The 24,579-nt window shown below is 55.5% G+C and overlaps 1 protein-coding gene across 2 annotated transcripts in view; it reads right to left on the bottom strand.

Annotated features, from left to right (window-relative positions):
- ALPL (alkaline phosphatase, biomineralization associated) overlaps positions 1-19,132 on the bottom strand; it is a 53,385-nt gene extending 34,253 nt beyond the window's left edge. The window contains exons 1-4 of one of the 2 annotated variants that reach the window (XM_084822273.1): positions 19,046-19,132; positions 4,654-4,804; positions 4,079-4,198; positions 1,754-1,869 (exon numbers count right to left, since the gene is read on the bottom strand). In XM_084822273.1, the coding sequence (XP_084678399.1) occupies positions 1,754-1,869; positions 4,079-4,198; positions 4,654-4,804; positions 19,046-19,132 (474 nt within the window). Of the gene's footprint in view, positions 1-1,753; positions 1,870-4,078; positions 4,199-4,653; positions 4,805-5,956; positions 8,200-19,045 lie in introns of those variants that run through there. The other variant, XM_084822274.1, reaches the window with a different exon arrangement.
- Between the last annotated feature and the right edge of the window lie 5,447 nt (positions 19,133-24,579).

Below are 24,579 nucleotides of genomic sequence, written 5' to 3'. Positions count from 1 at the left end.
TCTAAAATACCCCGTGGAATACCTGACTGCACACATCTGAAATAGCGTATTGGACAACCTGAAATACCCTGCGCATTTTCTATTGCACAATCTATATCCTGTGCATTTCTTATTGCACCAAAGGCAAAACCCTGAGCATTTCTTATTTCACATAACTGAAATATCCTGTGTTTTTATTGCACACACCTGAGATGCCCTGCACCTTTAAAAAACAAAACAAAACAAAACAAGGGGAAGGCATTCCAAGCAGGGACAGATCAGCTACCCCCAGAGTCACAGGGGCAGGGGGGGATCTATCTTGCATGTGTGAATCTGTCCCCAGCAGGGTGCCAAAGAGGCATGATGTCACTGTGCCCCCCCCCCCCGCCCAGATGCAGCCAGACTGCCAGAGATGGGAGGGTCCCCTTGTCGGATTGTAAGCTCGCGCCGGGAGGAATTTCCCAGGCTGGCTCTCTTGCAGGGCGGCATGTCAAGAGTTGCGGCTCCCTGGGCTGGGAATGGCCGGCGTCCAGATGTCTTGAGAGCTGCCTGTTTGTCCCCGTTCTGCATGATTGCTCAATGAGGGGCCCTGCCCTGCGCTGTCTTTCCCTGCACATGATGGAGCTGCCCTGGGTGCAGGTTTCGCCAGGCCTTTGGGCTGCACCCGGCTTGCTCTGCGTCCTTTGTTTGCAATACCCATCTGCACTTTTCCTAGGAGCGATGCAGATGCGGATTCCCTTCCCCCACATAAATCTGCCCCTGTCATTTGGACTGGCAGCTGGGAATGCTGGGAGTTGCAGTCCAACCATTCTGGAAGGCACCAGCCTGGCGAAGGCTGGGTCAAAGTGCCTTCTGAGCCCTTCCTCTGGCTGCCCATTTGGAAGCATGGGGGGTGACGCATGGGGGTGACCCGTGGGGATGCCCCCTTTCCCCAGAACACCCCCCCCCAGAAGCTTGCCTGGCACCACACCTCACGTCTTCTGGGGGCCCTCAAGGCCAGTTTCCTTGCCCAGGGGCACTTTGCATTCTTGACATCTCTCTGCTCCAACTCCAATGCTGCTACTGAAATGTTTAGCTGGGTTGCTGCCCTGCCATTTCCAGGTGTTGTGTGCCTGCTTTTATTGACAGATTTTTGATATTTAGGGGCCACAGTCATAAAGCACACTTCCTTGGGAGTACACCCCATTAGAGGTAGCAAGCAGGCCCTGCTGCAAACGGTTGCAGTACAGGGCGATCCTTGTTCAGGATTCCAACCTCTCCATTCTATCCCCTGCCCCATTTTTCCATCTCCCCAACAGTCTGTTCACATTCCATGACCACTGAACATATTCAGTCCCCACTGGGCTTTGGGGGTGGGGTGGGGGGTCCCTCCTTTAGCTTTTTGTTTCTACGGGGGGTTTTCCACTTCCACACACCTCGGGGTTTCCCCAAACCTGCCAATACTGCCCTCTTGGGCACGGGCGGTGCCACTTTGGCTGGGTCAGCAATGGCACTCGCCACGTCAGCATCACAAGCGGAAGGAGCGATGGAATGTTCTTCTGAGTAAATACGCACAGTTTAAAACATGCGTTAATCTTTTAGTTGCACCTCTGCGTGGACGTCCCTTGAACCGAAGGGCAAGGTACAAAATGTTTTATATAAACAGATGTGGCTGTTGTTGTCTCTAATCTGTCAGAGGGCTGTCTTCCTCTTGGCCTCTGGCCAGGAAGAGGTGCAAGGGTCCCAAGGCCTTCCCAGCACACACCTGAAAAAGGGCAGGGGAAAGCACCCTTACCTTGGACAGCGCCACATAAGGAAAGCGGTCCATTTCCAGAATGGTCTCCTCCCCGGTCTGGTTCTGCAGCTGCCCTTTGAGGATGCGAGCAGCAGTCACCGTGGAGACACCCATGCCTGCAGCCAAGAGAGCCACCTGTGAGCCACATCTAGCAACAGCTAGGCCAGGATGCGACCCATCCAAGCAGTGCAGTCCGAGTTCCACTCAGTGCAGTGGCGGCCGCTGTTCCTTGGGACTGGTGGGGCAGGACTATTCAGGGGAACCCATGGTGGGCAGAGCCAAGGGGTCCCAGTTATCCACAGCAGCAACCCATTGACCAGAAAAGGGAAACGGAGGACAGTTCACTTTGAGGTCATGCCTTGAAAGCAAAGGACTGGGTGGGGGGGATACACACGGCAACCCAGAAGACTCCTCTGGACCCACATTTTTCTGTTCCAGCAACAACCCCCATTGCACAGAGAAGAGAAAGTAAGGCAGGTACCTTCAAGATCAGTGCAAAGCAAGAGGTGACCTCTCGTTTGCACACGCACGCACGCACACAATTTTACACTCTCTTATGGTCTGTCTCTCTCTCGCTCTCTTACTCTCCCCTTCTTACTTAAGCATGTGGGTCCAGTCCAGACTGGCCCTGCCCTACCTGCACAAAGCAGTGCGCTCCCACTGACTCAGTGCCAGGCGATGACATGCAGTCTGGCACCAAAGAGCGGCCTATGGAGAAGCACAGGAGGCTGCCCTGCACCGAGCCAGAACCCTGGTCCAGTTTTCCCAGCGTTCTCTCCTCTGACCGGCTGTGGCCCTCCAGGTCTCCTTCAGAGAAGGGCTTTCCCAGCGGATGGAACCCTCCCAAGTGGTGGCAGTGGGGATTGAACCACGGACCTCCCGCACAGAAAGTGTGCGGCCTGCCACTTAGCCACAGCTCTGGCCAGGCGCACAAATCCCAGCCACACACTGCTGCACAGCACTGCCCCCCGCCCCCCGCCCCGGTCAACGCCACTGCCCTGCCCACCTCTCGCCAGGTAGCTCTGCTCAAAACAAAGGGGAAAGGCTACTTTTCCACCCTGGGGAAAAATGGGATCCTTCCTGCTTCCTCCTGAGGTGCCGTTTCCTGTTCTCCTCCCCCAGGGAAGAGATCTGGGAGCAGCAACAAAGGAAGAGGGAAGATTCACTCCCTTCCCCTGCCATTTTCCAGGCTTCTGGATCCGGCCCCCTCCCTCTGCAACTTGCTCTCTCACCTTTGGGACGGAAAGTTGTGGGGGGGGGGGCATCCAGCCCATCGGAGGAAATAGTGAGAAGGAGAAACAGCTGGGGAATCAATCCCTGACTCAGTGGGCATGTCTCCCCGACAGCTGTGGGGCACAGCCTCCAGGCCCAGAGCAAGGGGGTGGGAGCAGGGCGAGCGGAGGGAGCACACTTGGCAGAGGTGTCAGCCAGGCGCAGCAAAGGAGCTCTGCCCTTGGGCACGTGGAGGAGGCAAAAGGGCCATCCTGTTTCCCGGTCCAGCTAGAAATGGGAGGCCCGGGCCCCCAGCCTGGCTGCCCTCCGAGACCAGCGCACATTCAGCATGACAGGAGCAATGGCGGGGTAAATGCTCTTTCCCCAACCTGGCGCCCTCCAGAGATGTTGGCCTGCAAATCCCATCATCCCCAGCCATTGGGGAAGGGTGCAAAAGACAGAGCAGAGCTACTATAACCTCCATCATCCCATTGACCTGCCCATTTGTTTCATTGGGCAACTCTCAATTCTAGTATTCTGAGAAAAGAAGAAAAACCTTCTCTCCCCCCCCCCCACTTTCTCCACACCGCGCATTATGTCATGAGTCCCTGTGATGTCCTCCCTTGGCTGCCTTTTTACTAAACTAAAGCTGGGCATCTCTGATCCAGTCCTGAAAGGTCTGCTTGCAAGATGCTGGACCTGTGCTGTCTAGGGGCTACCTTCAGGGGCACAGGCCAGCCACAAAGCTTGCAAAGGCGCTCAGGCATGTGGCAAAGTGCTCTGCTCCGATCAGGCAGGCTCAGCTCCTCTGACTGAGCAAGCTCGCCTCTGCCTTTGCAATATCCACACAGGCAGGTCAAATGCAGCAATTGCTCCTTCAGGTCAGCCCAACCTGGTGCCTTCCAGGTGTGCTGGACTGCAATCCCCATCATTCCCAGCCAGAACACCACTGTTGGACTGCAACCCCCATCGTTCCCAGACAGCATGGCCAGCGAGGGGAGCTGCAGTCCACCACATCTGGAGAGCACCGCGCTTGGGGAGGCTGCACTGCACGAGGGGCCTGCCGCCTCCGCTGCATTTGGGAAGGGCCCCGGCCCTGCTCCCGACACTCACCGTCCCCAAGGAAGAGGATGACGTTCTTGGCCACGTTGGTGTTGAGCTCCTGCAAGCTCAGCGCCCTCCTCAGCGTCTCCTGGGCCTGATGTCTCCAGTACTGGGGGTTCTTCTCCTTTTCTGCAATGGGAATGACAGAGGAGGGAGAACGGTGAATGAGGCCCAGATACCATCGTCCTCCGCTCCATGCCATACTTGCCCTGGCACATGAACAAATCCACAGTGGATCTGCCCACTTGCCAGTGAGGGCTTGTTTGTGAACATTCCGTGACATCACTCACTGCTCAGCCAATGACTGGGGCTGCAGGCTGGCAGCATGCACTTTCGAGCCACTTCTGACCCCCAAACCACGTAGAGGAATGCTTTTCTAATCCACAAAGCACTGACACATGCACTTTTGACCCCCAAACCACTTGGATAAATGTGGTGGTTGCCACTGCTAACGGGAAGGGAGGGTTGCGCCATATGCTCTATGCTGTTCCCTCTCGGATCCATGCCCATGTGTTTTGGGCCTCAGCAAGTTCAGTTTCCAGTGCTTGCTGGGTCACCCACTGGCTTCGGTCCAAACCGCTTACCTGGAACCAAGGAGGAGAGACACACTTCGATCAGGAAGGCAAACAGCAGGGCTTTCATCGTGACGTCTTCAGGGAGCGGTTTTCTTGGCACGGGGCTCACGCCCAGCAGAGCTGGGGCACGAAAAGGCCACGTCAGAGGAAGCTCTCGGTGCTGTGGAGGAGCAAGAGGGAAGGTCGGTGGCCTGGAGTTGCCACTGGTGCTGCAGTGGCAAACTTTGTTTGTTTGCTTATTTACACAACATGTTTCTTCACCACTCCACATCAATAAAATATCCAGGTGGTGAACAATTAAAGGGAAATAACAACAACAGCAACAACAGTAATTTGCAGAATTAAAACCTTTAAACTTTGATGTGAAGGTAGGGATGTTGGGAAAATCTGCAACAGAATCAAAGGAGTTCGGATCCCTATGAATCCGACCCATGGATTCTGCAGCAGACCGGCTTTTCCCAAGTTGCTCGGATTCCACAGACCTGCAGACTGTTTTTTTCACTTTCCAAAACGTTGTGCGAATTTAGTCGTAGAAAAATATGTAAAATAAAGAAACACTGGCCAAAAATGTGCATTTCCCCCATAGGCTAAAGCATGAAAATGCACATTTTGGGAGGATATGCACATTTGGGGGGGATTTGCACATTTTTGCAAGTGTGAATTTGTGCAAATGTGGATTTGTGCAAATTTGGGGGGGAAATCCGATTCCACCAAGGAGTGGACGACGGAAAGAAAGGCCCCAGACAATCCGCAAAATGCAGAGGGATTCTACAAAATCCATGCATCCCTATGCTCATCCTGATAGTCCACACAGCCACGGTCCTAAAGAGAGCCCCAAAGGCAGATGGCTGTGTGGAGCCATATCAGCAAACCAGTTCTCACGGGCAGCCGGCCTTCTTTAAAGCGAATGGGTCTTAAAGCTTAATTGCCCATTCAAGAGCAAGCCACCCCAAAGACCTTGCAGGGAACAATAGACCGATGCTGAGGAAATCCACTTCTGCCCAGCTCCTATGAGGACTGGAACAGGGAAGTCGGGGCGGGGAGGGGGGGACAGATGATGGCAGCGTCCCTGCTCATCAAAAAGTCCCTGAGTGCCCTGTCGCCACTACCCCACTGCTGGCTATGGCTTTACAATGTCAAGAAGCTATCTGGAAAGTCCTGAAATCTGTTTCTCCAGGTTCAGCAATGGTCAGCACGACACGCCCGCAACTCCTTCTGCGAGTCTGGGGCTTCACAATGTATATCGGGTGTTTGGGAAGTCCCTGATGGCCGGCTCATCCTCCCCAAAGCAGAACTGGCTCATGCGATTCACCTCAAGCCACAGTGGGGGAGAAGGAGATGGCACCGTCGAAGGCAGCGAATTCCCCGTGCCCTGCGTCCCGGAGATGCCTTGCCACAGCCACTTGCAGCCCTTGGAGAGATCATCGCCAGGCCCATTTCCAAGTTCCGTTACAGCCACACAGAGCCAGAACGTACATCTGACCAAAAAGAAAGCTGGGATTTTCAGGGCTCCAATTCTGGGGCCCAGGCATCAAAATCCCCATGACTGCATGGTGTGAACTCAGAAGACACGCATGCACCGCCCCCAGCTGAGAATCCTTGTCTTGTTTTGTGCCCTGCTGCAGTTTGTGCGAGCTCTGGCTTCCTTTTGCCTCAGCATGGCACAAGAGAGGCACATGGCCCAGAGGCCCCTAAGCAGGGCCAGCCCCTGCTTAGCGAGGGACATGGCGAGGAGGCTGCTTGTGTGACCCACTCTCATGGCACCAGGTTCATCTCCCACCATGGCGTCTCCAGAAATATATAGGAGGCATTTAGAATGGCTGGGTAAACAGCCTTCCCCAACTCGGTGCCCTCCAGATGTGTTGGATTGCGGATCCCATAATCCCCTGCTGTTGGGGGAGGTGCCAAAGGCAGAGCAGACTGGCCTGCTGGCTGTGGTTGATGGGAGTTGTAGACCAACACATCTGGAGGGGGAGGCTGGAGCAGAGCCTTCTGCAAGATGTGTCAGGACAGAGATGCCAATGTGTTAGAATCATAGAACAGTAGGGTTGGAAGGGGCCTACAAGGCCATCGAGTCCAACCCCCTGCTCAATGCAGGAATCCAAGTCAGAGCATCCCCGACAGATGGCTGTCCAGCCTCGTCTTGAACGCCTCCAGTGTGGGAGAGCCCACCGCCTCCCCAGGTAACTGGTTCCATTGTCGTATTGCTCTAACAGTCAAGAAGTTTTTCCTGATGTTCAGCCGGAATCTGGCTTCCTGTCACTTGAGCCCATGATTCCGTGTCCTGCACTCTGGGAGGATCGAGAAGAAATCCTGGCCTTCCTCCCTGGGACAGCCTTTCAAGTCCTTGCACAGCGCTATCCTATCTCCCCTCAGTCTTCTCTTCTCCAGGCTAAACATGCCCAGTTCTTTCCGTCTCTCCTCATAGGGCTTTGTTTCCAGTCCCCTGATCATCTTTGTTGCCCTCCTCCGAACCCCCTCCAGCTTGTCTGCATCCTTCTTAAAGTGTGGTGCCCAGAACTGGACACAGTACTCCAGATGAGGCCTAATCAGTGCTGCGTAGAGGGGAACTAGTACTTAAGTGCTGGGTAGAGGGGAACTGTTCATAAGCACTTGTATCAAAAATAGTTTTCACAAAAAGAAGCACTGCCCAGCTAATTCGGACACTGTGCCAGTCTGCCAAAAGCATTTTTAATCTGGTTAAACACGGCAGGCCTCGGGATGGGGGCAGAGGGGCAGGGTCCCCTCAGCCAGCCATCTTTGCTTTAGCAGAGAGGTCTGCTCCAAATGTACTCCTGAGAATGGTCCGGAAGTGCGGCGTGTGCAGCTTGGCTCACTTGCAAGGGTCGTTGGCAGCTGCTTCCTCAGCCTGCGCCTCCCCTGCTCTCTGATTCTGTCATATTGTGCAGCCTAGATTGCAGTGCATGGCCTGGTCTATTGCTGGGCAAACAGCGGCTAGGGTAAAGATTTGTTTATTTGTTGGCTACAGGCCACCCCCAGAATTAGAGGCAGCACGCTAGGGAGCACGCCTGGGAGGGTGCTATAATTGTGCTCCTGTCCTCCTTGTGGGGTCCCCGTTGGGGCATCTGGCTGGCCACTGTTTGAACAGACCGCTGGACCTCGGTCTGATCCAGCGCGGCTCGTCCTTTGTCTTTACGTTTATATCTTGCCTTTCCTCCAAGGAGGCCCAAGGCGCGTCCACGATCCTCCTCCCGCTCCTCGCCATTTTCTATCCACATAACACCCCCCTGAGGTGGGCCGGGGTGAGAGTCAGGGCTGGCCCAAAGCCCCCCAGGGAGCTCCGCGGCCCAGTCTGGACTAGAACCCGGGTCTCCCGGCGCCAGCCCAACACCCAGCCATTACGCCGCGCGGGCCCTCCAGCGGGGGCGGGAGCCGGAGTGCGGCGGGCCGCCGGCCAGGAGGCCGGCCAGGGAAGGGAGAGCCGGGGGGGCGCCGCCCCGGCTGGCGGGCCCAGCGCCAGGGAGGCGCGCGCGCCCCGCCCGCGGAGAAGCGCCTGCGGCAGAGGCTCCGGGCCGCGCGCGCGCGCGCTTCGGCCCCGCGCCCCCGCGCCCGAGACAGCCGCCCGGCCCGGCGCCCCCGAGGCTGGGGCCGCGCGGGGCCCGCGCCCCGCCCCCGGGCTGGGGCTTGCCGGGCGGCGCGGCCTCGGGGCGACCCCGCGCGGCGCCCCCCGCGTTCGCAGGGACCGGCGAGAGGCCCACGCCGCCCGGTGTCTCGGGCGGCCCCGGGCGGCGGGCGGTCACGGGAGGGACGGTCGCGCTGCGCCCAGCGGAGAGCTCTGAGACCAGGCGGCGCCGGCGAAACCGGCGCCGGACCTTCGGGAGAGGCCCGCCTCGAGCCCCGCGCCCCGCGCGGCCGGGGAAGAAGGGGCGCCGCGCCGGCCGGGCCGCAGCAGCCGGGGAGCCCGGGCAGGGCCCCGCCGCTCTCCTGGGACGGGCGCCGGGCTGCGAGCCCCGGCGCGTCGCGGCAGAGGAGCCCCAGCTGCGCGGGCCGGGCGGGCCGGGGGGCGCCGCGCGCTGCCGTCCCGGCGTCCCGCTCCTCGCCAAAGCCGGCCGCAGACGCCCCGTCCGAGCGCCTGCAGCTGAAGCTGAGCCCCGGCGAAACCGGAGCGCTTCTTGTGGGAGACGAGGGCAGGCTGGGGAGGCCGACCCGGTGTCGAACGGGGCGCGGCCACCCTGAGGGACCAGGTCCGCAGCCGGGGGGTCATTTTGGACTCCCGGCTGCCCACGGAGGCTCAGGCGTCAGCCCCGAGCCAGGCAGCGCTGCGCCAACTCCATCTGCCACGGCGGCTGCGCCCCCACCTCCCTGACCATCTGCTCCCAGCAGTACCTCATGCCCTGGTCTCCTCTCGCCTAGACTACTGTAATGCGCTCTGCCAGGGGTTGCCCTTGAAGACGGTTCGGAAGCTGCAGCTGGTGCAGAACACAGCGGCCCGCCTGATTAAAGGCAGCCGCCGGCGAGATCACACCACTCCAGTGCTGAAGGAGTTGCACTGGTTACCGGTTGTTTTCCGGGCCCAATTCAAGGTGTTGGCATTGACCTTTAAAACCCTATATGGTTCTGGCCCAGTCTATCTTAAGGTGTGCCTCCAAAAACACCAGGGACACCACTCAACGAGATCGGCCTTGGTAGGCCTTTTGTCTGTCCCATCAGCCAGGACAGCAAGGCTGGTGAGGACTAGGGAGAGGGCTTTTTCTGTGGTGGCCTCCACTCTGTGGAACTCCCTTCCTAGGGAGCTCCGCCATGCCCCCTCTCTGATGAGCTTCTGCCTAACTCTGAAAACCTGGTTGTTCAGGCGGGCATTTGGGTTAGGGTTTTTAGAGCAGTGTTGTTTTGTTCAGTTGAATATGTAAATTTGTTGTAATTTATGTTGTTATTAGTATTGTACGCCACCTAGAGTGGTTGGGTTGCCAGCCAGATAGGCAGCTAATAAATCAAATAAATACACATAGGACTGTGCCCTAAATGGACCACAGCTCCATGAGGAGCAACCAGGAATGCCTTCATCTAATGAAGTCAGTGACCGGGCAGGCTGATTAGGGTTTTATTTTATTTTTATTTAATAGATGTATATACAGCTTACCATATTTTCTAAAAAAATATCCCTGGTTGAGAGGCAGTATGGTGTAGTGGTTAGAGTGTTGGACTGGGACTCAAGAAATCACAAGTTGTTGTGAGGATAAAATGGAGAGGAGGAGGAAAATGTAAGCTGCCTTGGGTTCCTTGCAAGAGGAAGAAAGGCAGGATATAAGTGCAATAAGTAGATAAATAAATAAATAAAATCAGGGTTCTAGTCCTCCACTCGGCCACTGACTCTCACCCTACCCTACCACACAGGGTTGTTGCAAGGATAAAAAATGGAGAGGAGGAGGATCATGTACAGTGCCTAAAGGAAAAAGCAGGGTATAAATGTAAAAATAAAATAAAATACATAAATAAGGGAGGGTACACACTCTCAAATAACGTTCATATGTTACGTCCTTCCTATAAGCTGCTGGTCCTTTGACAATGCCTCAAAGCGGCTTACAAGTAAAACATCCGCAGCGGAAATCTCACTGGCGGGAATCAAATCTTGAGGTGCTTTAGGAAGCCTGCCAGCCCATTGGCACATGCAAAGGAGCAGCAGCTGCCAGTCTAGGAGACGAGGAAGCATGTGGTGGCAAGGGGTTCCCCCTCCTCCATCACCGTGCCACAAACTGTTGGCTCCTTCGTGGCGGCAGCATTGTCCCTCCCCTGAAAGCTTGGCTATCCTGTGCCCAGAACCTGTTTTGGAAGTTTCCATACCCAGCATTGTTCTTGGGCAGGACAGGATCTCACTGCTCAGGTATTGGGCAATTTAGGAAAAAGGGACCAACCACTTCTGGCCCCAACACTGAGGGTTTTTTCTAGTTTGTTTACTTTAAATCTTAGCCTCCACTTTAGTTCCATGGAACAAAAGGTGCAGAACCAGAAAGAGAGGATCTGCCTGGGCTTGGATCAACTAAAATGCAAAGTGCAAGCTTTTGAGACACACAGGTCTCCTCCTTTGGGCATCGCCTAAACTGTGTTGCCTGGGTGGCTTGCCGTATCAGATATGAGAAGGAGGGAAGTTGCCATCCAACACATCTGGATTGGAGACAGCTGACCTCAAGGAATCACAGTTACTTTTTGACTGGCACGTTTGCCGACCTCAAGCCAACAAAAAAACCTTGTGGCACCTTAGAGACAAACAGCTTTATTGTGGCTGCGAGAGAATAAAAGGGGGGAGGAAAGGGATGTTTTAATGTGTCTGCCGGTTAACTAATCCAGCTCTCCTGTATGCTTGTAGAGTTCTGGGCCTTTCTGTGGCAAGGCTGTGTGCCAACCTCTGCAAATTTCGTAAGGACCTAAAGAACACAAGGACTATTGGAGGGCCCCCATCCGGTGCAACATCTGAGTTCCTTTCCCTTTGCTGCATCCTGTATTACCTCCTCGGAAGCCACCGGGTGCGCAAGGAGGAAATCTTCAGGCGTTCATCTTACACTTTGGTGTGAAAATGACCAGTGCAATTATGAGCTGGCAATTACAAACTGACTTCCTTTGAGGCTTTTCCTCAAAATGCACAGCTGGAAACCCTTCTTTAAAACACACACACCCGCATAACTGGCTCTTGCAAAAGGCAGACTATTTGGGGGTACAATTCCATGATTTGAGAGCAACAAATTCTCATTTTGTGGAGGATTACATTCTCCCTCCGGCACCTTCTCCGCATCCATCCTTGCCCAGGGCCCGTCCCACCTTGGCTCCTCCTGGCTTGACTGGCCTTCTAAAACTGCTTTTATTGGCTTTGGAGCTGCGTGGGTAACTGGAAAGTGGGCAGAGAGGTAACCCCCAGGTCCCATAATCTAAACACCACTCTTGCGCTCTCTCGTTGGAGATGCCTTAGGTGGGGTCAGCCGCTCTCCATTTGGCCTTTGGCTAAACTCCTGCCTCTTGACTGAGAGAACTGAGATGGAAAGTTCATTTTGCCACATTTTCTTTCTCATGTATTTCTAAATACTTATCAGCCATTTCTTTGGTCCATAGCGTAAAGACTCCTTTTTTCAATTTGGCCTTTCAAAATGTCTCATTTTACTGTCTTTACAGTTTTAATGCTCTCGTTTTTATTGTTTTAAGGCGTTATTGTTTTAAATTGTTGCACACCACCTTGATGGCTTTTTAGCAGATAAGGCAGCATATCAAGGTGAATAATAAACAAATAATAAGAAATCTGCTTATATCACACCATTCCCCAAATGCCTTGGCTGATGCCAAAGACATGCAATTTTAAAATCATGTAGTGGTAGAGAAGATAAGAAAATATCAGAACATAAGAGCAGCCTTGCCGGATCAGACCCAGGGTCCATCTAGCCTAGCATTCTCTTCACACAGTGGCTGACCAGCTGTGCATGGGAAACCCACAAGCAGGGCATGAGCACAACAGCACCCTCCTGCCCGTGTTCTCCAGCAACTGGTGCACAGAGGCTCACTGCCTCTGGTACTGGAGGGAGCACAGCGCCATCAGGACTAGCAGCCACTGATAGCCTTTTCCTCCAGGAATTTGTCCAGCCCCCTCGTAAAGCCATCCAAACTGGTGGCCATCACTCCATCCTGTGGCAGCGAATTCCATAGTTTAACTCTGCGCTGTGTGAAGAAGCCCTTCCTTCCTTTGATCTGTCCCGAATCTCCCACCAATCAGCTTCATGGGATGACCCTGGATTCTAGTCTGATCATTACCCTTGATCATTTTAGTTGTCCTACTCTGCACTTTTTCCAACTCTACAATATCTTTTTTTAGGTGTCGTGACCAGAACTGTACACAGTTTTCCAAGTGTGGTTGCACCATAGATTTGTACAAGGGCAGCATGATCTTGGCAGCTTTAGTTTTGGTTCCTTTCCTAATTATGCCCAGCACGGAATTTGCCTTTTTCACAGCATCCACGCCCTGGAGTGAGGTCCTGGCTGTGTCTTGGCCTGCAGCAGGGGCTGGGGTTTCTTCAAAAAGGCACGTCTCCCACCTGCTCTCAGAGAGCCAAATGGACATCCATCTTCTGCCTGCTCACCTGTCCAGCCCTGCCTCCCATGTTCCGTTGGCAGGAGGCACTGCAGCAGTTCCACCTATGAGGAAGTGAGGCTGTTCTGGGGGCTCCCCTTTTCTCCTTCCTCCTTCCTTGTGGGTCTAATTATGAGTCCACCTCATCTCCCAACCCCTTTGGGATGTTTGCACTAAAGACACAAACCACTGAGCCATGGATGATGCACCAGACGTGTGTAGGAGGCTGCATTTATACGGAGTCAGACCCTGGGTCCATCTAGTGCAGTAGTGCTGACACTGACTGGCAGCAGTGGCCCTCCAGGATTTCAGGCAGGGCTCTTTCCTTTCTCTACCTGAAGATGTCTGGGATCGACCTGGGACTTTCTTCCTGCAAAGCAGGGGCTCTACTACTGAGCGTTCCCTAAGCTTCTAGTCCTCATGGTTCTGAATAAAGAGCTGACTTAAATAGGAAGCTAGGAAGCTGTCTCTTATCATGTTGGATCCTGGTCCATCTACCCAGTATTGTCAACGCTGACTGGCAGCAGCAGTTCTCCAGGGCTTCAGGCAGGGTTTTTTCTTAGCCCTACCTGGAGACGCTGCTGGGGATCAGACTGGGGACCTCCTGCCTGCAAAGCAGGGGCCATATGCAGCCCCTCCTCAAGTAAGGAGGCGCCATATGCAGCCCCTCCACAAGGAAGCACAACACAGATGTCCCTTGGTGGTGAGAGAGGAGACCTCCGCTGCCCTGGGTTCCCCCCCTGCAGCATCAATGGGGAGCAGGGGCCAGCCTTCCCATAAAGCGGAGTGAGGTGGCAGCCAGGAGGTGGAGGAGAGATCTCTGTGCGCCCCCCAAAGCCAGCCTGCTGCCTTCGGTGTGCCAAAGGACGCTGTCCCGTCACCAGTACTGAAGAACACTTCAGTAGCCACTGGCTTTTGCACAAGGCCGGGGAGAGGCGGTGGCTTGTGCTTTGCCCCAGGCAGCAAGCCATCTTGGCCCAGCCGGGGTGGGAAGTCATAGAATCATAGGATAGTAGGGTTGGAAGGGGCCTACAAGGCCATCGAGTCCAACCCCCTGCTCAATGCAGGAATCCAAGTCAGAGCATCCCTGACAGATGGCTGTCCAGCCTCGTCTTGAAGGCCTCCAGCGTGGGAGAGCCCACCGCCTCCCTAGGTCATTGATTCCATTGTCCTATTGCTCTACCAGTCAGGAAGTTTTTCCTGATGTTCAGCCGGAATCTGGCTTCCTGTCACTTGAGCCCATGATTCCGTGTCCTGCACTCTGGGAGGATCGAGAAGAGATGCTGGCCTTCCTCTCTGTGACAACCTTTCAAGTACTTGAAGAGCGCTATCCTATCTCCCCTCAGTCTTCTCTTCTCAAGGCTAAACATGCCCAGTTCTTTCAGTCTCTCCTCACAGGGCTTTGTTTCCAGTCCCCTGATCATCTTATTTGCCTTCCTCTGAACCCTCTCCAGTTTGTCTGCATCCTTCTTAAAGTGTGGTGCCCAGAACTGGACACAGTACTCCAGATGAGGCCTAACCAGTGCTGAGTAGAGGGGAACTAGTACTTCCCGGGATTTGGAAGCGATGCTTCTATGAATGCAGCCCAAAAGAGCATTGGCCTTTTTTGCAGCCACATCACATTGTTGGCTCATATTCAGCTTGTGATCGACAACAATTCCAAGATCCTTCTTGCTTGTAGTGTTGTTGAGCCACGTATCCCCCATCTTGTAACTGTGCATTTGGTTTCTTTTTCCTAGGTGCTGAACTTGGCATTTATCCCTATTAAATGTCATTCTGTTGTTTTCTGCCCAGCGCTCCAGTCTACCCAAATCACTTTGAATTTTGTTTCTGTCTTCCAAAGTATTAGCTATCCCTCCCAATTTTGTGTCATCTGCAAATTTGATCAGCATCCCCTGCACCTCCTCCTCCAAGTCATTCATAACAATGTTGAAGAGCACTGGGCCCAGTACTGAGCCCTGTGGTACCCCACTCATTACCTCTCCCCAGTTTGAAAAGGTCCCATTGATAAGCACTCTTGGAGTCCAATTCTGTAGCCAACTGTGGATCCACTGGATCGTTGTTTCATCTAGCCCACTTTGAGCTAGTTTGCTCATCAGGAGATCATGGGGCGCTTTGTCGAAAGCTTTGCTAAAGTCGAGGTATATGATGTCTACAGCATTCCCATGGTCTACAAGGGAGGTTACTTGATCAAAAAATGAGATCAGATTCGTCTGGCAGGACTTGTTCTTGACAAATCCATGTTGGCTTCAACTAATCACGGCATTGTTGTCAAGGTGCTTCCAGATGGATTGCTTTATCATCCGCTCCAGAATTTTCCCAGGGATTGATGTCAGACTGACTGGTCTGTAGTTCCCAGGTTCCTCCTTTTTACCCCTTTTGAAGATAGGGACAACATTAGCCCTCCTCCAGTCATCTGGCACTTCTCCCGTCCTCCATGATTTCTCAAAGAGAATAGACAGCGGTTCTGAGAGTTCTTCTGCCAGTTCCTTTATGACTCTAGGATGCAGCTCATCTGGCCCTGGAGATTTGAACTCATTCAAAGTAATGAGGTGTTCCTTGACCATATGCCTGTCGATCTCAAGCTGCAATCCTGCCCCTTCAGCCTGTACTTCGCCTTTGCCAGGGGGGTCATAGACCCTCTTTTGGGAGAAGACTGAGCCAAAGTAGGAATTGAGCACCTCTGCCTTTTCTTTGTCATCCGTTATCGTTTTGCCATCCTTATTTAATAGCTGAACCACCATTTCTTTCCTCTGCCTTTTACTATGCACGTAGCTGAAGAAAGCCTTTTTGTTGTTTTTAGCATCCCTCGCTAGCCTCAGCTCCTTCTCAGCTTTAGCCTTCCTGACGTCATCCCCGCAATTCTGTGCTACCTGCCTGTATTCTTTGTTGCTTGGCCTTCTTTCCACTTCCTATATGTGTCCTTTTTTGTTTTCAGGTCATCGCTAAGTTTTTTGTGAAGCCACATTGGCTTCTTCTGTTGTCTTCCACCTTTTCTTGTTGTTGGAATTGTTTGTGATTGTGCCTTGAGAATTTCCTTTTTTAAATGCTCCCACCAACCTTGGACTCCTTTTCTCATTAGCGTCGCTTGCCATGGGACCTTACTGATCATTGTTCTGAGTTTATTAAAATCAGCTTTCCTAAAATCCAGGGTACGCGTTTGACTACACTCGGCTTTTGCTTCCCTTAGAACCAAGAACTCAAGTACAACATGGTCGCTTTCCCCCAGAGTTCCTGTAACTGCTACTTTAACAGCAGCTATTCCTGTAACTGCTACTTTAGTCCATGCAGTCAGCCAAGGAAGGTGCAAGCCGCCTTCTCTATTGGCCCCCCCGCCCCCCCATGCCTCTTGCTCTGGCTTTGGCCCACACTGAGGGCATCTCAGCTGATTGCTCCAGAGAGCACAGAGTCCATCAGAGAAACAGGAACGCAGCAAAGACCTTCCGCAGGCTCAGAGTCTGTTCCACCCTCTGATACCCGGAGCAGTGCTGAGCTCACCTGGCAACTACGCCCCTCGAGGGAGCGGAGGGACCATGAAAGCCACCCGCTTCAGGGCCGTGAGAGGAATGTAGGGAAATGAGGCCACAGTCGAAAGATGTTTGGCTTTTCCTCTAGATTTTTTGCTCACTGACAGTTTTCTCTTCCCTTCCTGCTTCCAAGGAGCCCAGGGCAGTGCACCTGGTTCCCCTTCCTTTATTTCACACCAAGCTTGCAAGGGGGGTTCCACAGGCTGACAGCTTGTCCCGGTCCTACTGTATTTATCCCCCCAAGTGACTAGCTCCTTTTGTCTCCTGAAGGACAAAAAAAGAGATCTCTTGTTTGCCAAGGAGACACTGAACCAGGGACAGAGGAAACGGAGAGACCAAATTCTCTCTGCTTGACTAGGAGGCTGGAGTTGATTCACAGCCACCAGTTTGTACTTTGACTCTGCCGGATGCGAGCAGCTCAATAAGGAACTGGAGTTTACGTGACACCCCCCCCTTGCAAAATAAGCGTTGAGCCACATGCCTCCCTTGGGCCAGACATGACCTTACAGTGTCCAACAGGGGAGGGTCTCTGAGTGCTGTGGGTCTCTCACTGGGGTTGGGGGCAAAGCTTATTTTAGGGAGTGATCCCCTCTCCAGTTCCTTCATTGTTTTGGCAATGATTATATATTTTCATGGTATTTTAACATATATTACAATGTATTTTTATGCATTTTAATTCTCTTGTCAACCACTTAAAGATTTTTGTAAAAATGTGGCAAGTGGTACATACATCTATTAAATCAAATCAAATAAATAAAATAAAATCACACGCTAAAGAGTGTTGCACAAAAAACAGTGCTTTTGACCAGAGGTAACACGGGAGTGACCAGGGCATATAAACATCAGTTCCGTATCCAGCCTGCTCGCTTCGTTCTGCATCAAAGAAGGCAGCCCTCACCTCCCCGTCACCTCCAGCGGTGTTGGACTACAACTTCTATCAGCCACAGCACAGCTAGACCTGACACACACACCCCAGCCTGTTCTGGAGGGTTAGGGCTGCTATAGAAAAGCCCCTTTGTACGCACCAACCTAATCATCACCCATGAGCCCTGTGCTGACAGCCCCACAACCACACTCACATGCAAACCATAATCACTGGAAGAGACCTGTGTAGGCAGGCAGGGCACCTGTTGTTGTCAGAGGGTGAAGAAGCAATGACAGGAGTCAGCCGGGGTCATTCTGCACCCAAGCCCAGCCTGTACTGGCTTGGACTTTTTAATTATGTGGCATCGATTGAGTGCCCATAATGCACCTCCCAATCATTATGCCCCCCTCCCCGTGGCAAGATCAGTCGATCTGCCTGCAAAGGGACACAGACAGCTGGGATCTCAAAATGGGCCAGACGTTATCCCTTGAGCCAGACCGCTTGGACAGAGAAGCAGCCCTTGCAGTGCAACCCTAGCCTGTTTACTCAGAAGTAAAGCCTCCCCATGGTTGCACGCAGGCGCCCTTTCTGCACGGGCGCCATCCTGGCGTGGAGCCGCATCCTCAGCAGTCGGGCATGCGGAGTGTGGTCAGTCACCTTCTGCCCAAGCCTCAGGCAGAGTGTGGCTGCAAGTAGCCCTCTGCATATGCTTAGAGGCACACTTCCCTTTCCGTGGCCCATCATTTACCCTTCCCCTTCTATGGCATCCTCCTCCTCACATTGCCTCACAGCAAGACCTGGGTTCGAGTCCCCCTGCCTGTCTGGGGAGGCTGGGCTGAGTCAACTCCACCCAAGGCACCTCCTATGTGGGAGAGCTGTCCAAAAACCAGCTGAGGGGGCAAAAATGCCACACCGGGGGGAGGGGGGAGGGAGGAAGCATCTTTTAAAGGCTTGTTAATAGTTAGCCCTTTGCACATGTCCAAAGGCACACTTCCCTGGGCTCCCCCCCCCCTTTTTATAGCCAAAACGCAGTAATATAAACGTTTTGATCAATCAATCAATGATGTTACAGCCCCACACAGCTCGGGGGGGGGGTCTCTTGGGCAGGGTGGATGACGAAGGGGACCCTCCTCCCAGGATGGGGGGCTTTAACTCCGTGGCCAAGAATCTCCGCCGAGCGCCACTCTCTCCAACAACATTAGGGGCTGTGCTTGGGCTCCCCCCCCAAGAGAGGTGCCAGGGCTTAATGGGGGTGACCCACTTTGAGGGGAGGCCAGCAGGCACACGGAATGCGTGGCTACTCAAGCAAAGCCACTCTGCATGTGGTCAGGGGCTTTGTGGGTGGCAGGGGAGGCAAGGAGGGGCAGCTTAGGATTCAGCACTTTGCAATGGGGGCTACCCCAGGAAGGTCCCTGCAGGGTGGCAGTAAAAGGGGGGGGAAGTATAGGAAAAGAAAGAACGAAAGAAATAAATTAAGGAATTAATTTAGGCTGCAGTCCCATGCACCCCTACCTTCTGACTATACATGTATAGGATTCCACTGCAAGAAAGAAAGAATTGAAGAAAGAAAGAGAAAAAGAAAGGAAGAGAGAGAAGAAAGGAAGAAACTAAGAAAGAAAGAAAGTTAAGAGAGAAAGAAAGAAAGAAAGAAAGAAGGAAAAGGAAAGACAGAAGAAAGAAAAGACAGAATGGAAGGGAAAAGAAAGAAAATTAGATAGAAAGAGAGAGAGAGAGAGAGGGAGGGAGAGAGAGAGAGAGGGAGAAGGGCTCCGCACCAAGAAGCGCCGGACTTGGCTCGCAGAGAGGAAGGGGGGGAGTTGCAAGGGGGGGAGAAGCCCCCCTCGGGAAGAGCGGCAGCAGCCCCTTTGTAGCAGCTGCCGAAGTGAAAAAGGAGGAGGGGGAGACCCCGGGGGGTCCCCGCTTGCCGTGCCGGAGCCTCACCTTCGCCGCCGCGGAGTTGCTGCCCCGGCGCGCTCCGGCTCTCGCCCCCGCTCGCGCTCCTGCGCACCATCGGTCCACAGCGGGCATGGCCGGAGCGGCCCGCGGGGCTTTTTAAAGAAGGAGGCGGAGGCGGGGAGGAGGGACCCGGCCGGCGGGCAGCCCCCCGCCGGGAAAGCGGCGTCGAGGCCGCGGGCTCCCTCGCCAGGCGGGACGGACGCCGCTGCCCTCTGCCGGCCACCACCGAGAAGGCCGCGCTCCCGCCGCAGCCGGAGACGCGCCGTCCGCCCCGGGCGAGGAGCGCGTGGGCTCCCGTTCGCCCTCCCCTTTTCTCCCTTTCCCCCTCTCCTCTTTCTTCCTCCCTCCTCCTTTCTTTCCCCCTCTCTCCCCCCGCCCTTCTCTCCTCCCCCTGGAAAGTCCTGGCACCCCGTGGCCTCAGCCATCCACCCTTCCTCCCACTCTGGCAGAGGAGCTGTACAGGCACCCAGCGAAAAGTGCCCCAGCAATGGAGAGGGTGGTCAGCTCGGCCTTCTTTCACTCTCCCCGCACCCCTCTTAGTCCCATCACAAAGAGAATGAGCAACAGGTTTGCTTATTTGTTTAGAGCAGCTGTCCTGCAAGTTCCTGCCCCCCAGATGGGTTGAACAGCATCATTCCCAGCGGGCATGGCTAATGGAGGCAGGATGCTGGGCCACATGAGGCCACCTCGGTCCCATCCGAAGGACCTCTCCTGGGGTTCTTATCACCCATGATGGCGACAGATGAAACTTCCATGTACAACAGGCAATGAGTCTGCAACGTCTGTCCTCACACAGAGACAGTGAACTGGGGGGGTTCCCCCACTTCCTGCACTCCTGTGGTGCTCATAGGATTGGGACAATGGAGTTCAACAGATACTACATTATACGGATACGTTTAATTCAAACTCAATCGGATACAGTAACATTTCTTCAAACAATGTTACTAGCCACAGTTTTAATGGCCAAAGCAAAATAAAATCGCCCAATTGTTTCTTGACCATTGACCTCTGCGATAAAACCGTATTTGTGAGGATACATGTCATCATTGTCACGCGTGGCTTTTGTACTTCTTCATAGTTCCCTCTGTTTCTGAATCATGAATAAACCTTTTCCTCCGTGAAAGATGCTCTTCAGATGTGCCTTGGGAACCCCGCAGTTCTGGCCTTCGGTCTGCAGGAGTCTCAGCCGGCTGGGCGGAATGCTTTCTTTTAGGATGGGTAATGAGGCTGTGAAGCAGCCTTGCCCTCCCGCTGGCGGGGGATGATGGGAATTGTAGCCCACCACTTCTGGAGGGCGCCATCCATCCTCCGCTGAATATTCCGTCTCTCGTGTCCAGGTCTATTCTTTGCCTGGACTGGCCTCCCTGTTGCCAGGGCTTGAGCACTAGCATCTCCCCCTCTTCTTGGGGGCAGGAAGGGACGCCCCCTCCTTGGAAGCGGGGCGGCAGGAAGGAGCACATTTTGCTGCCTGTCCCAGCACGGCAGAGGTGGCATCGCCGGCCTGGCTTTTAAGACGCCCGGCACCGAATGCCAGCCGACCCCGGCGGCAAGCGCCGGCCGCCGGCAACGGAGGCCGGCTGTCAGGCGGCTCTGCGGGGCTCGACGCTTTCCCCACCGCGGGCCCTGGCCACAGGGGAAACAAGGGCAGCGCGACGGCGGCAGGGCCGGGGCATCGCCCGCGTGACGAGGGGCGCCTGCTAAGCCCCAGCCGCACGACCCGGTGGGGTTTGGCCGGCTGACCGATGGAGACGGACGCACTTCAGAGGAGCCCTGCCGGATCAGGCCCGGGGCCCGTCCAGCCCAGCATTCTGCCCACCGGGGCCAGCGGATGCCCCGTGGGAAGCGCACGAGCAGGGCTGAGCGCAACGCGCCCTCCGCCCGCGCTCCCATAGGCGCACTGCCTCCGACGCTGGGCGGCTCGGGGCCGTCAGGACCAGCGGCCGCGCAGAGCCGCGGCCCCCGGGATTCGCCCGCCCCCGCCAAGGCCGCGCGGAGCAGCCCCCCCTGGGCTCTGCGCTGAGCCTCCCGCCGCCCCGCCCCGCCCCGCCCCACGGGCGGGCCCGGGGCTCCCGGGCTCGGAGCGGCGCAGGAGGGCAACGTCCCGCGCCCCGGGCCGCCCCGGCATCGCTGCGCGCCCCCGGCAGGCGCTGCCCGCTCGCCCGCTGCCCAGGCCGCGCGCCCCGCGCCCGCAGTTGCGGAGACGCGCCGGCAGGCTGCAGCGTCGGCCAAGGCACGCGCCCTGCCGCCCCCGGCCGCCCCTGCTGCCGGCGGCCGCGCTCCCCGCCGGGGAAGCGGCCGGCGCTGCGGGCTGCAGCGGCCTGGGAGAGGCCCCGCGACCCGCGCGGAGCCCTCGCCGGCGGCCCGCGGGCCCGGGCAGCGGGGCAGGCGCGCTGCGGGCCCCGCCAGGAGGGCGCCCGAAGCGCGGCGGGGCTGGGCATCTGCCCGGCGCCGCGCCCAGCCGGGCCCCGGCCGGCCCCCGCCGGCCCCCGGCTCTCCTGCCCTTGCGCCGGCTCGCTCCGGCCTCCCGCTCCGGCCCCGGCGGCGGCGGCGCGCCGGGGGCGGGGGCGGGGGCGCGGGAGATGCCGGGCCCCCCGGCGGGCCAGCGGGGGGGCGGAGCAGCTGGGGCCGGGGGGCGGGGCCCTGGCGGGGCCCGGCCCCTGGAGCCGCGCCGGTGCTCTGCGCGCGGAAAGCCCCCGGCCCAGCCCGTCGCGGCCACGGAGCCCGCGGGAGGACGAACAGCGGCGGGGGCCCGTCGGCTGGTGCATTGCTGCTTTTCTTCGGCTGCCCAGTGACAAGCTCTGGGTGGACTGCAAACAGCGGAATGAATTAAATGCAATACAGAAGAATTAACTCCACTATGAAACGACGAGCAGCACAGGCTGTTTCTATACTTCCTTAAATAAATACAAAGATATATAAAAACAGCCATAACAATATGAGGGCTTTGGAGTTTGGGTAGGTGCACCAAAGGGCAACTAAAACGATTAAGGGCCTGGGACAACTCGCCTAAGAGGAAAGCCAGCAGTGTCCCGGACTGCGTAGCTTAGAGAAAAGGCGACGGGGGTGGGGGGGACATGACAGAGGTGCACAAACAATGCCTGGTGTGGGGAGAGCAGAGGGGGAGGGGATTTAGAAGCCAACGGGGTCACCCCACGGAGCCGAGTGGAGGCAGAGGCGGGACAGGTCAAAGGGAGGACTTCTGCACATAACACGTACAAAAGACTACGGGACTCACTGTGTGAACAGAACACTGGACAAGATGCGGCCTTGGTCTGGTCCGGCAGGGCTCTTAGTTCTTGAAATCAAAAGGTGAGATCTCTCCGATGCCTGGGGGAAAAGAAAGGTCTTTGCCTGGCGCAAAAAGATAACGACGTAGGCACCAGGTGAGCCTCCTTGGGAAAGGTGTTCCACAACTGGGGTGCCGCCCCTGAGAAGGCCCTCCCTCGTGGATCCACCCGCCTGCCTTCCTTTGGCTGGAGCACCGGGGTGCAAGCAGGGTTGGGTTGCCTTCACCTGGGTTGTGCCCTTCCTGCTGGAGGCATCTGGCTGGCCCTCATGGGAAGGGCGCAAGAGGCTGGGCTGGACAGACCTTTGGTCTGATCCAACAGGGCTCTCCTTCCATCCAGCACTGGGGTGCTGAGGAAGTCGGACCACGCAACATGCTGTGCAAGGGCTTCCTGGCACTCAAGTTGGCTCGGGGGTTGAAGGCTTTGGATTAGAGGTGCAGAACCTCACAGTTGCCCTCCCCCAGGTTCCTCCAATGACCAGGCCCTCTTTCCCTGGCCTCAACACCTTCCCCCCAACCATCGATTATTTGGTGGTTTTCCCAGCCTTTGTGTAGCTCCCCCCCCCCCGCCCATTCTAAAAGGTAGAAATGCCGGCAGTAATTGCTCTAAATGAAAATGGGCTGGTGTTTTGGCTCCTCCCCTTTTGCCTGTAGCCCCACCCACAATTGGAATGCTCGCGCCCCCCCCCCCCGTTTCTCCAAAATGGAATTTGGCCCTCCGCTGAAAGACCTCAATGCCCCTGCCTTGGGTAACACAGCACCTGCCTTAACTAGTCAGCATCTGCTTGGCAGATTAATATTTTACCTCACCTGGGAAGAGAAGCAGCGGGTGGTCGGCTGTTGGCATGTGGAGGGGAGCAGCCAAGAGCCCCACGCCATTCCCATGCCCCTCAGGTGCTTGTTGCTGTAGGATTCGGAAAGGGGGAAAGATCCCAAACTATGCCTTCTCCCAGAGCAGCCTGCCCGCTCTCTGAGGGCATCAGCAGAGGCCCTGCTCACTTGCCTGCCCCCAAGGCTGGTTTGATTGGTGACTACAAGGGAGGGGGCCTTCTTGGTAGTGACCCCACACCTCTGGAATCAGCTACCCGTGGGGGTTCATCAGCTCTGAAGACCCGCCTGTTTTCACTGGCCTTTCTGTAGTGTCGGGCTGCTGGTTTCATTGACGATTTCTGTTTTAATTGATTTTTTATCGGTAATCTGTTTTTATGGTTTCTTATTGAGTGTGCACTTACTGGTTTTATTGTAGTGACTTTGCGTGGGTTTTTAAAATCTCATACACCACCTTAGAGTGTTCCACGCCTAAAGGCATCATAAAAAATAAATTTACATTTAAAAAATCTGAAAAATCAAGGGTGGAGTGTGAGACCCCAGCCCCACTTATTCTTGTACAAGAGCAAAGCCTTAGGGAGCAGTGCTCCAGCTACACCCCCCCCCCCCGGCCCAGATAAATTATTATGAAAAATTGCCAATCTGGAGTGAAGAAACTGCCAGCTGACGGCTCCACAGCTGTGAAAACAGGAGATTGGCAGGCTAAATATTAAACCAAGAAGAACGCAACAGCTGTGTGCACGCTTTCTCTTGCTTGGCCTCTCTCCCCCCACCCCACCCCCTCCGACAGAGAGAGAGAGAGAGAAGTTTGGGTAATTCCAAGCCCTCTTTGCACAGAAGTTGCTGCTTGTGCCTCTCACTGTGGCATCTGGGCAGGTGACAACCAGAATCCGGAAGACTCACTGCCAGTCCAGCCCAGCCAAGAGAGGCCACGCACCCGCCCTCCAGCCCGTAGAAATCAGCTTGTGCTATCCAGGCCCCAGAGCTCAGGAACTGAGGGAAAGGTGCTTGTACAGCAGACAGCTCCAGATGACTCGCACAAGCAAGCCTAACTGCGTGCAGGGCAGAAAACACAACACGCACAACATCCGGGCATTTGCATGTCTGCTGGGTGTGAAAAAAACGGGGGGGCCACAACTGCACCAGCCTGCACCACACCTTTCTGTGGTCTTTCCATGGTCCGTCCCCGCTCCAAGTCAGGGAACAGCAATGATGCCTGGAAAATCCACAACACGCAGCAACCCCCCCCCCCCGGGTTCTTGGCATCCCCTCCCATCTGACTCGGAGAGGGCCTGGAGCGCTGGTGAGCAGCGTCTCTCTTTTCCAGCGGAGCTTGCCATGCTAGGCGGGGGCAAGCGGTGTGTTCCTTGTCAGACTGTCCTGTGGCAAAGCGGAACAGGCCTGT

The sequence above is a fragment of the Heloderma suspectum genome, chromosome 15, assembly GCF_057233095.1.
Source record: "Heloderma suspectum isolate Gila_16-S chromosome 15, 16-S_ref, whole genome shotgun sequence".
NCBI classification, from domain to species: Eukaryota; Metazoa; Chordata; class Lepidosauria; order Squamata; family Helodermatidae; genus Heloderma; species Heloderma suspectum.
The sequence above is the reverse complement of the archived record's forward strand: the minus strand, read 5'-3'. Positions and strand labels throughout refer to the sequence as shown.